This window comes from Zonotrichia leucophrys, chromosome 20, assembly GCF_028769735.1.
Source record: "Zonotrichia leucophrys gambelii isolate GWCS_2022_RI chromosome 20, RI_Zleu_2.0, whole genome shotgun sequence".
Lineage (NCBI taxonomy): Eukaryota > Metazoa > Chordata > Aves > Passeriformes > Passerellidae > Zonotrichia > Zonotrichia leucophrys.
The window spans coordinates 1,717,217-1,729,269 of NC_088189.1; the positions used below are offsets into that span (position 1 = coordinate 1,717,217).

At 43.5% G+C, this 12,053-nt stretch overlaps 1 protein-coding gene across 2 annotated transcripts in view; it reads left to right on the plus strand.

Moving 5' to 3' along the window:
- The window catches only part of TSHZ2 (teashirt zinc finger homeobox 2), a 207,387-nt gene that overhangs the window by 122,849 nt on the left and 72,485 nt on the right, over nucleotides 1-12,053 (plus strand). The window contains exon 2 of one of the 2 annotated variants that reach the window (XM_064730114.1): nucleotides 7,546-10,624. In XM_064730114.1, coding sequence (XP_064586184.1) covers nucleotides 7,546-10,616 — 3,071 coding nt within the window. In that variant the 3' untranslated portion in view covers nucleotides 10,617-10,624. The remainder of the gene's footprint in view (nucleotides 1-7,545; nucleotides 10,625-12,053) is intronic. The other variant, XM_064730115.1, reaches the window with a different exon arrangement.

The following is a 12,053-nucleotide window of genomic DNA, read 5'->3' on the forward strand; positions in this document are numbered from 1 at the left end:
GAGATGTTCTGACCTTTCTCATCTCTGACTGGTGCTGCAAAGATGGAGTGATGTAGAACAGAGATTTTGTGACAGAGTAATAATAAGAAAGATTCTGACTGCCAGTTGCTCATTACTGGATCTCTTTTAAATGCCAGAACCTTCTATGTTTGCCTTCAAACAACACTGAGCACCTAAATCACCATAGTAAACAGATATGGAAAGAGACAGAAAGGTTAAAAGTGTACTCATAATCTCTTGCTTTTCCTCCTAAACATGTTTGATAGCAATATTGTTTCTTAAAAACAATATGACCTCATTTGTAAAGCAATATTCATGCTAAACTAGTCAGCTGTTAAATATACCCAGCACTGTGCATTATGATGAAGCTAAACCAGAATTTCAATTATTTTCTGGACACATTTAAAATTATAATACTTTACTGGGTTAGTGTTATAGTTCATCCAAATTACTCACAAAGTATCATATCAATCTCTTGCAAGTGCTTATTGCTTACATCTCTGGGAAGTTGGTGGAAGGAAGATGCTGTCGGGGTAATGACCTTCATGCTGCCTCAGTGCTCTGATGGTGATGTGGCTATAAGTGCAGGCAAGCCTAATGGTCAAAAGTCAATGTTTGCTGGCCATCATATTTGTCACCAAAGAAGCAGAGTATTCATTTGGACCACCACATGCAGCAGGATGTTCCAGGAAGGAAAATAAAGAGGGAAATCAGCCACTTGATGATCTGTGTATTCTTCCTTTAACACCGTGATCCCAGCAAGGGAAAAATCACACTTCAAAATTATTTGCAGTTTTTTATTGCCTGGAATGCAAGATCAAAACAAAGCAGGCAAATGAGGAAGACAGATTTCATTCTACTCCCACTTTCTACTTATGTACCTTATCTAAAGAGATGTTGAGAGAGAAATGATGCTGCAGCATTTAACCAGCTCTGAGTAACCAGCACAGATTTATGAGAATTACTGGCAGGTCTGGCTTAAAGCAGATCTTACTGGAGCTGCGCTGGGTTTATTGTTTATTGTGTGTCCTGTGTCCTCCTCACCTGCTCCAAGCCAGCCCCAGCTCTTTTCCAGGAGCATGTGCTGTCCACGAGATAAGCCATGGATTCAATAGAAACAAGCCAAAGATTTATTTTTTTTTTAGGATAACAAGCAAGTGTCCATAAACATAATCCTCATCTTCTTTCTATTTATAATTGTAGTTAATATAAATGTACTTCATTACTGGAGAGCAGTCTTCACGGCCATACAATAGCAAACAAATTCTTCAGAAGCATCTTTAATTATTCATTTGGCTGCACTATATTTTATGCTACTTTTCATAAATGTTAATCTTTATTATTGCCCTACCAGGAAAAAAAAGAAAGGAGGAAAGAAATACCTGTTATTAAATGACCTATCAGGCTGACATGGATAAATGTTGGTAGCTATTTAATTGTTTCCCATCTGCAGTTTTATACAGTTTCTATCAAACTGAAGGGTAATTTTTTTAGTAGCTGCTTATTTTAAATGTACAAAACCCTTGTGTGTAATTCCATTAGCTGCCCTACAGCATTGCAATCTACAGTTTCCCTGAGGCTGTTGTGAAATATTGATGAAATCCTTGCTTTTGTGGCTTCCTCTGATACACTAAACATTTGTCTGATGTTAGTTGAACTTGAATGGATCTGTTCAGAGTTATATCAGTAGTGACTTCAAAGGCTGTAAGGCTGTTACAGTTTTTTTTACAAACTGAAGTTTCAAAGCCTTACCATGTGGTACTTTAAAAAAACAAAGTTCATATCAAATGAACCAAAGTGCTGGCAATACACTGGTAAGACTCATTACAATTTCAATTTCTATAGATATATATTTTTTTGTGATTCTGATTGGTAGCTCATGCCATTGAAAGAAATTTAGATTGGTACTTAGGGCAACCCAGGATAATGAAAGAAGGAAAACATAATTTGAAAGTTGGATTTTAAATGAAGTAATCTATAAATTTACAAAGCCACTCTGCTGTTTTCTACAACAATAAATAGGACAAGAGAAAACAGAAGAAAGGCAAAGGGAGACAAAAGTTTCAGGCTTCTCTTTTCATCAGCAAAGTGATTTACAGTGGCGCAATTAAAGTGACTAATGAGGAAAGCATATTTGCTGCTACTGTCTGCCTTGAATTTTCCAGGCCATGCTGCATCTTGGAGAGCAGCCTTTGTGCCTGGCCCAGGAACTGAGTGGGGCTCACAGGGATGGGGACGTGTGGCTGTGTGACAAACCTCACCTGGGCTGTGTGACACCTGCCCCAAACCTCACCTGGGCTGTGACACCTGCCCCAAACCTCACCTGGGCTGTGACACCTGCCCCAAACCTCACCTGGGCTGTGTGACACCTGCCCCAAACCTCACCTGGGCTGTGACACCTGCCCCAAACCTCACCTGGGCTGTGTGGCTGTGTGACACCTGCCCCAAACCTCACCTGGTGTGTGACACCTGCCCCAAACCTCACCTGGGCTGTGTGGCTGTGTGACACCTGCCCCAAACCTCACCTGGGGTGTGTGGCTGTGTGACACCTGCCCCAAACCTCACCTGGGCTGTGTGACACCTGCCCCAAACCTCACCTGGTGTGTGACACCTGCCCCAAACCTCACCTGGGCTGTGTGACACCTGCCCCAAACCTCACCTGGGGTGTGTGACACCTGCCCCAAACCTCACCTGGGCTGTGTGGCTGTGTGACACCTGCCCCAAACCTCACCTGGTGTGTGACACCTGCCCCAAACCTCACCTGGGGTGTGTGACACCTGCCCCAAACCTCCCCTGGTGTGTGACACCTGCCCCAAACCTCACCTGGGGTGTGACACCTGCCCCAAACCTCCCCTGGGCTGTGACACCTGCCCCAAACCTCACCTGGGGTGTGTGGCTGTGTGACACCTGCCCCAAACCTCCCCTGGGGTGTGTGACACCTGCCCCAAACCTCACCTGGGCTGTGACACCTGCCCCAAACCTCCCCTGGGGTGTGTGACACCTGCCCCAAACCTCACCTGGGCTGTGTGGCTGTGTGACACCTGCCCCAAACCTCACCTGGGCTGTGACACCTGCCCCAAACCTCACCTGGGGTGTGACACCTGCCCCAAACCTCACCTGCTGAGGCCAGGACAGGAGTGTGGTGTGAGGGAGGGAGCTGGGGTGGCTGGGGCAAGGGGGAGGCTGAGCTCGTTGCAATCACAACCTTCTTTAGGAGCATCTCAGTTGGAAATACAATCTAGGGATCATCAAACACCATTAACTGGTTGTAAAAATGGCATTGTCAGTTCCAGGAGTTTGTAGAAAATAACAAATATTTTTAGCAAGAGGCAAATGATGACACACAGAGCCCTTGTGTGAGGAACTGGAGCTCCTGGCCCCAGCCATGGTGGAATCCTTTCCTGCAGCAGCCAGCACCTGGCATGGAATGGATTCAAACTGACTGAAAGGGTGCCTTGCTGCTTTTCATTCAATAACTGCCTATGCAAACAATGATATCCTTAAGGAAAAATATTCAAGAAAAAGCTCCACAATAATTCCTTCCCTCCTCTGCACTCAGCAGCTCACATCAGCTCCCCTCTCTTTTTGCTTATGTTAGGTTTTTTTTCTGCTTTATTATTGTTTTTGAGTTTATGGGTCACTCACAAGCAGTTCCCTCCAGCCACTGATCATTTGGCTCATAACTGTGCAGGATGAAGTGTAAAGGACATAATCTGTTCTGGTTTGCTGCTAAGAGCCCACTGAAACTCGGGGGTATTTTGCCTTCTTAACCAGTAGGAAATTGGATATTTAATAGAAAACTTTATAATACAACTCTAATTAAAGAACAACAAAATGAAAGCCCCAAATAGCTTCATTTCAGCATTGTATATAAATAATAGTTATGGCTTCATGGAATTGCCTTTGTGTGTTAGGATTCAGTCAGTGTGGAAGCCACTCTTGTCCTTGCTCCTGCAGAAGCTGCTCCTGTCCTCCTGCAGGGGAGGGTGGTGGGTGTTCTTCTCCTACTCTGCAAGAGGCAGGAATTCATGCCTTGGTATCAGCTGCTGTAATACTTGAAAAATTAATTTCTAGGGGAAAAAAAACCCTCGAAGGAATATTGGGAAAAATCCCTCCTTTGATGTGCCAAGTTGTTTTGGGTACAAAATTCATCACCATGGTGGTGATCCACGCTGAGCCACTGCAAACTGAGAGTGGGTGTGATGGTAAATAGTAACAGCAACAAAAGCTGCAAAAAATGCCCCATTATTTAAATTAATGAACTGGCCTCCCAGCAAAGAGACAACTGAGCATCTCCAGCCTTTTCTGAGGACTTCCAAAACCTTCCTCAGGCTGCAGCTGGCTTTGGAACTAAAACTGAAAACCAGGACTTTCAGGCCAGGTGACAGAGATGTCCCTTTGTCCCTTCCATTCATCATTCAGAGCCAGGTGCTCTCTGGGCCACATTCAGGAATCTTTCCCTGTGTTTTCTTTCCACCTTGGAGAACTCAACAGGAAGTTGTTTCCGTAGCACAGAAATTTTGAACATAGCCTTAAAAACTCTGAAATTCTACAGTTCACTCCTTTATGGCAAATTTCATATTTTGAGAGTTATTTCCATAGAATTCCATTGCTTTTCTAAAGTGTTCCATTGGTTTTAATCCCGTTAAATTCCAAAATGCCTTTGATAAAGAGTTATGCAATGGAGTAGGGAACTATTTTTCCCCCAGCTGCCCATTTCTCTCTTCAGTTGATTTTCAGATGGCATGAAACTGTAGCTCTGAACTCCTACAAAGAGCCAGGTTAAGATTTGTCTGTGGGTGCTTAATGCAGTTCGACATCTTGGAGAAGGAGGAATGAGAAGTGGTCATTATCCATTATCTGCTTGGAACCTTTCAGAGAAAGAAACAGCTTCTGCCAAACACAAAAAGATGTTTGAGCTGAAGCCAGACAAGGAGGAAACAAGATCACCTTCTAGCACTGTGAGATTGCTTTCCTGATGATGTTGTTTCAAGGAAAACTGGAATGTGTATGGCTGAAGAAGTGCAGGTGGTGCCATGGGTTTTACATGGATTAGCAGAGTTGTTCTGGACAATGATTCACTGTCCCTTCTCTTGGCAGAAAATAAATTTTCCAGTCTTGGAAAGAAACATGGATATATATGTATATGTGTTTTAATAAATGTTTCTCTACATGGAAAAAGAGCAAATTTGAGTAAAAATAGTATCCACTGGTGGAAAAGTTAACAGTGAGAATGAACACTTTTGACAAAAAGCTGTATTGACAGTCCCCAGTTCAGGTCAGGAGTGATGGATAACGTGGTGCCATCCCAGGGTAGTCCTGGATTCACCCCCTGGAAAGGTCCCAGCTCCAAGGGTGGGTTTAAACCCAGTTCTTGCAGGTGTGTTAACTGGACCTGGTTTATTTTAGCTCCTCTGTGGAAATATTCCAGAAATGGCCAAGAAAATGTCCTTTTTGAAGAGTGAAGAACCAGCTGTTTATTGCAGCTCTCATCCTAGAGAAGGATTCTGAGGTTGCCATGAATCCAATCACAAAGACACAGAGAGGAATTAAGAAACCAAATAATTTGGAATTATATTTTTTATTATTATCCATATAATAATATTATACCTACTGATGTCATGATTTTTACATACACTGTCTTGAGGTCAATCAGCACTAAACAAAATGGCATTTCCATTTAGAAAGCCAAAAAATTGCTTCCATTCAATGCTTTAAAGCTCCTGAGTTTTGTCAATTCTTAATGATAGTGACATTTCAGTCTCCCACTTCTTCAGGACTGCACTTTTCCCATCTTATATCTGCCTGGGCCTGTTTAATTTGGGTGGGAAAATTTCTCATCTAGGAAAGGGAGGAAGGATTCATCCAGTTACTGAGTTTGGATTTCTCTCATATTATTTCTTCCCTGTAACACAGTTACACATGAGGATCTCAGAGGTTTGGAATGCCAGAATAAGCCTGGGGGAGAACTGGTGGGAAAAGAACAGGTCACTCAACAATTTATTACACGGACATCAGTGTGACGTGCAAAATTTATGCTTCTTATTACAGACTCTGCATTTAAAGCATGTGGGTGTACAGATATAAGACACTCTTTACTTCTAAAATAAATAATGCAAAGTCCACTTAAATTAATGTTATTTCTGTTAACCAGCTCCATCCCTTCATGTCCAATGAAATCTTACTAAAAAGCCCTGTTGGAAGAACACGAGCATCTCTTGTAGCCGAGGTTGTCTTGCAGAACTGGTCTCCACTGTCCTTAAAATGCCCACAGCAATTTAAATCATTTACATAAACAGAAATGCTTTTACAGGGAGGACACTGAAATGTGTTTTTAAAGCTGCCCAAACCCCTAAACCATTAAAGCAGATGTGACTGATGGTTTTGTGAAATTTTGATGGCGCTTTCTGCACAGAGTCACAGAATCCAGTGGGTGACACTTTCCGCTCTCCCAGGCTGCTCCAAGCCCCATCCAGCCTGGCCTTGGGCACTGCCAGGGATCCAGGGGCAGCCCCAGCTGCTCTGGGCACCTGTGCCAGGGTGTGCCCACCCTCACAGGGCAGAATTTCTTCCATATATCCCAGCTAAACATCCTCTCTGTCAGTTTGAAGCCATTCCTCCTTGTGTGTCGCTACAGCTCCTGATGGAGAATCCCTCTCTGCCTTCCCTGTAGAGCCTCTGGAGATTCTGGAACTGGTTACTTCTCCCACTTACATGAGATTGTGTCAGTATCTTACACAGACACCAAAAAAAAAAAAGAGAATTCCTCAGCACGAGTTACTCTTCTGTAAAGGTTATAGTAAACATGTCAATGCCTAATTAAGCAGCAAATTTTATCCATATTGTGGGGGATGTGCAGCTGTCTGATACTTCTGCTTTTCCTAGAGAAGGACAAAGGATCTTGTGAGGAATAAATTACTGTATGTACCTTCCAAAGGAAAACTTAACTGAAGCACAATTTGTTTTTATGGTACACAGTACATTACTTTTATAAAAAAAGGGTTTCATTTATGCCTATTAACACTTTCAGATGTTGTATGTTGACATATAAATTATTTGTGTACATCCTAAAGTGTATTTTTAGGTGATCAAGTGGCAAAAGGTTACTGTACCTAGATGATGCTCTGAACCAGGAAGATTATGGCACTTATTTTTCTTCTCTTCCTTGCAAATTCAACCCCTTCTCTCACTGAGGCTAAAAACAATTTCATAGAATTGAAGCTTTTAGTATAAACTTTAAATTCTTACATATGAATTTTCCAACTGTCCCATTACAGGACAGTTAGAATTATACTCCCATGACAGGAAAATTATTAACTCGGGATCTCTGGCAGTTATAAAGAATTATGATCATCTGCCAACAAAATGCAGCAACCTTCACAAAAAGGAGACATCATTTGGCTTTTTTCACTTCCAGAACTAACAGAAAATATAGTTATAGATTAAAACAAAATCCAGTAAAGAAAATACATAGTGAAAGCAGAAAAGTGGAACTGAAACATTCTCCTTTAACAGGTTATTTCATATATTGACATTACATTTCAGGTTACGTCCAAGAGGAAGATTTAAAGGAAGAGGAAGATATAAAGGAGGAGGAAGAAGATGACGATGACAACAACTCCACTGCTCAGCTGCAGAGCAGCAATGACACTGGCACGGATGAGGAGCACGAAGTGGGTCCTGAGCAGAAAGGGAACTTCAGTTTCCAGAATTCCCCTGTCAGTCACATTTCCAACCAGGACGCGGAGAACGAGTCGCTGCTGAGTGACAGTAGTGACCATGTGGCAGATATCAAAAACATCTGCTCCAGGGAGCCCCAGGACCCCAAAAGCAGCGCCCACCCCAAAGCCCAGAGCGAAGCACACGATTGCATGGATAAAATGACAGCAGTCTATGCCAACATCCTGTCGGACTCTTACTGGACAGGCTTGGGGCTGGGTTTCAAGTTGTCCAACTCTGAAAAGAGGAGTTGCGACAACAGGAACGGAGGGAACAAAGCTGATTTCGATTGGCACCAAGACGCACTGTCCAAAAGCTTGCAGCAGAATTTACCTTCCAGGCCTGTCTCCAAGCCCAACCTGTTCAGCTCGGTGCAGCTCTACAGGCAGAGCAGCAAAATGTGCGGGACTGTGTTCACGGGCGCCAGCCGGTTCCGCTGCCGGCAGTGCAGCGCTGCCTACGACACCCTGGTAGAGCTCACGGTGCACATGAACGAGACAGGCCACTACCAGGATGACAACCACAAAAAGGACAAGCACAGACCTACCAGCTACTCCAAGCCCCGGAAAAGGGCCTTCCAGGACATGGACAAGGAAGATGCACAAAAAGTTCTGAAGTGTATGTTCTGTGGTGACTCTTTTGATTCCCTTCAAGATCTGAGTGTTCATATGATAAAAACAAAACATTACCAAAAAGTGCCTTTGAAGGAGCCGGTACCAACCATTTCTTCAAAAATGGTCACTCCAGCCAAGAAACGTGTGTTTGATGTGAACAGGCCTTGCTCCCCCGACTCCACAACAGGGTCTTTCTCAGACACCTTCTCTCCCCAGAAGAACACGAACCTGCAGCTCTCCTCCAACAACCGCTACGGGTACCAGAACGGGGCCAGCTACACCTGGCAGTTCGAGGCCTGCAAATCACAGATTTTGAAGTGTATGGAATGTGGAAGCTCTCATGATACCTTGCAGCAGCTCACAACCCACATGATGGTCACTGGCCATTTCTTGAAAGTCACAAGTTCAGCTTCAAAGAAAGGAAAGCAACTTGTTCTGGATCCTTTGGCTGTGGAAAAAATGCAATCGCTGTCTGAAGCACCAGCCAGTGACAGCCCCGTTTCAAAATCAACCAGTAAATCATCTGCAGAATGCATAGGCCCTGCCTCTGAACTTAAAAAAGAAAGTAAAAAAGATAAAGCTGATGATGCAAACAAAGATGAGAAAGCAATGAAAACTGAGGAGTATGAAGACACTCTTCAGAAACCCCTGGATCCCACAATGAAATATCAGTACCTCCGAGAAGAAGATTTAGAAGATGGTTCAAAGGGTGGTGGGGACATTTTAAAATCCTTGGAGAACACTGTCACGACAGCCATCAATAAAGCTCAGAACGGAGCTCCCAGCTGGAGTGCGTATCCCAGCATCCACGCAGCTTACCAGCTCTCCGAGGCAGCCAAGCCGTCCTTGCCTGTGGGATCCCAGGTGCTCCAAATCAGGCCAACCATGACCAATAAATTGAGGCCCATAGCGCCCAAGTGGAAGGTGATGCCTCTGGTCCCTATCTCAGCAAACGTGAGCCAGTGCACTCAAGTGAAGAAGGAGGCTGAGGACAAGGAGGAGGTGCATAAGGACTATGCTAAGGAGACTGTCCAGGCTGAGCCAGCCTCACTCAGCCAAAATGAGAGGGAACCTCCCCTCAAAGCTGAAGCTTCTGTGGAGCCAAAAAAGACAGAACCAAGTCCCTTGAAAGAAGAAGACAAAATTAAAGAGGACAGTGGAAAAGAAAAGCCAGTTCTCAAGGAGCCACCGGCAGCTTCTCTCAGTAATGGTTGTGCCACTGCCAACCATTCCTCGGAGCTGCCCTGCGTGAACCCCCTGAGCGCACTGCAGTCCGTCCTGAACAATCACCTGGGCAAAGCCACTGAGCCCTTACAGCCTCAATCCAGCTGCAGCCCCAGCTCTAGCACAATTTCCATGTTCCACAAACCCAATCTAAACATGATGGAGAAGCCAGTTTTATCTCCCGCTCCAACCCCACCAAAGCCTGCAAGCGTATCCAGGCACTATTTGTTTGAAAACAACGACCAGCCTATTGACCTGACCAAATCCAAAGGCAAGAAAGCTGAGTCAGCTCAAGCACAATCTTGTACTTCTCCACCTCAGAAGCACGCTCTGTCTGACATCGCCGACATGGTCAAAGTTCTTCCCAAAGCTACCACACCAAAACCTGCTGCATCCTCAAGGATCCCGTCCATGAAGTTGGAAATAGATGTCCGACGCTTCGAGGACGTCTCCACGGAAGTCTCCACTCTGCATAAAAGGAAGGGCAGGCAGTCAAACTGGAACCCTCAGCATCTGCTCATTTTGCAAGCTCAGTTTGCTTCCAGCCTCTTCCAGACATCTGAAGGTAAATATTTATTATCAGATCTAGGCCCACAAGAGCGCATGCAGATTTCCAAATTCACTGGACTGTCGATGACCACCATCAGCCACTGGTTGGCAAATGTCAAGTATCAACTTAGGAAAACCGGAGGAACAAAGTTTTTGAAAAACATGGACAAAGGACATCCAGTCTTTTATTGCAGCGACTGTGCATCTCAGTTCCGAACCCCCTCTACTTACATTAGCCACTTAGAATCCCACCTAGGTTTCCAAATGAAAGACATGAACAGGCTGGCTGTGGAGCAGCAAACCAAGGTAGAGCAAGAAATCTCCAGAGTTTCAGTTCAAAGATCTCCTGAAACAATAGCTGGAGAAGAGGACACAGACTCTAAGTTCAAATGTAAGTTGTGCTGTCGGACATTTGCGAGCAAACATGCAGTAAAACTTCATCTAAGCAAAACACACAGCAAGTCACCAGAACACCATTCACAATTTGTAGCAGAAGTGGATGAAGAATAACTCTTAAGGTATGCATGCTCTATAGTGAGTTTTCATTTCAGCATTTCCAGGAGGCTCCGTCAGGCTCCGTGCTTTGGTAAAAGTAGGAAAACAATATAAAATGCATCGTGTATGCTGCGCCGCTCCTCCCCCGCATGCACACATCCATTTTATAACGTTTTCAGGAAGAGAGCTTGGTCAATGCAAACCCACACTGCCCTAGAGAGAAATGTTGCTGCTCGTTATTTGCAAAATAGCTGTTTGCCCATTTCTCTTTTGTTCCTAAGAATAAATCATTTCACATCCACTGCACTTCGGTGTGGAATGCAAGAACTAAGTGCTGCTCTTTGCAGTGAGAATGGAAAAAAGCAGATAAAGAGCACTGAAACTCAAAAGGTTATTACCTCACTCAGTGCTAGCACACCAATAAATCTGATTTGGATGGGGAAAAAGAAGAAAATTCAAAAGTCAAATTAGCAAAATCTCAATTATTCCAAGTTTCTCATAATCTCAAACACAGCCTCGAGAATCTACAAATAACTCTGAAAAGTTCCTATGTAGAAGTTCAGTTATTCTTCTGTTGATATTTGGATGTTCAGTTTTGTAAAATATTTTAATATTTTACACTTACTTAAACACTTGCTACTGTGAGTGGCCTTTTTTGTCACATCATTTTAACCTCTCTCTCCATCATTCCTTTTTTAATCTTTAAGATGTTTGATTATATTTTGCTTCGTGTTGGTGGAAGTCAATCCATAAACATCACTGACTTCAGTGCAAGTTCTCGTATAACCTGGGGGAGTTACTGCTTAATTGAGATTTTTTACAAGCTTAATATTTCCAAGACCTGTTAGTAGGATACTGCTGCGTTAGTGTTGCTATTTTTTTGCTGCAAGATACACCAGTTGCCACAACCAATGTTTATAACATGTAATGTAATATTCAGATGCCACACCATTTTTGCATTTTTAATTTTACTTGATTCACAAACTTGAATATTCTTGATTGAAATAAATATGCAGAACATCAACTAAAAGTCCAAACAGAAGTTTTTTGTTCTAACCAGTTTTTTTTCCAGGAGGGCTCTGTTTAGTTGTTCCCAGCAATTCCTTCAGCAGACTCAGGCTCTGCTTGTGTTCACAGAACAGCCATGTGCACATCCAGGTTTTCTCCAAGGTGTTCATTACTGGAATAACATTCAGAAAATGAATTTGTCAGATGGTGGAAATTAAAGATGTGCTGTGGGTTGTCACTGATGCCACCTGGCTTTGTGGCCATCCTCTGGCTGATTGAGAGGATGGGGCTCAGTCCCCATTTGGGGGAAGATTTCCCATTTGTTTGCTGCAAATATTCATGTTTTCGGAAACACTTTCTGCTGCCAATGCCAGCACGAGGGCTCTGTGTCACTTAAGCTCCATTAAAAATGCTACTTTTGAATAATTTAAACCACTGATCAAG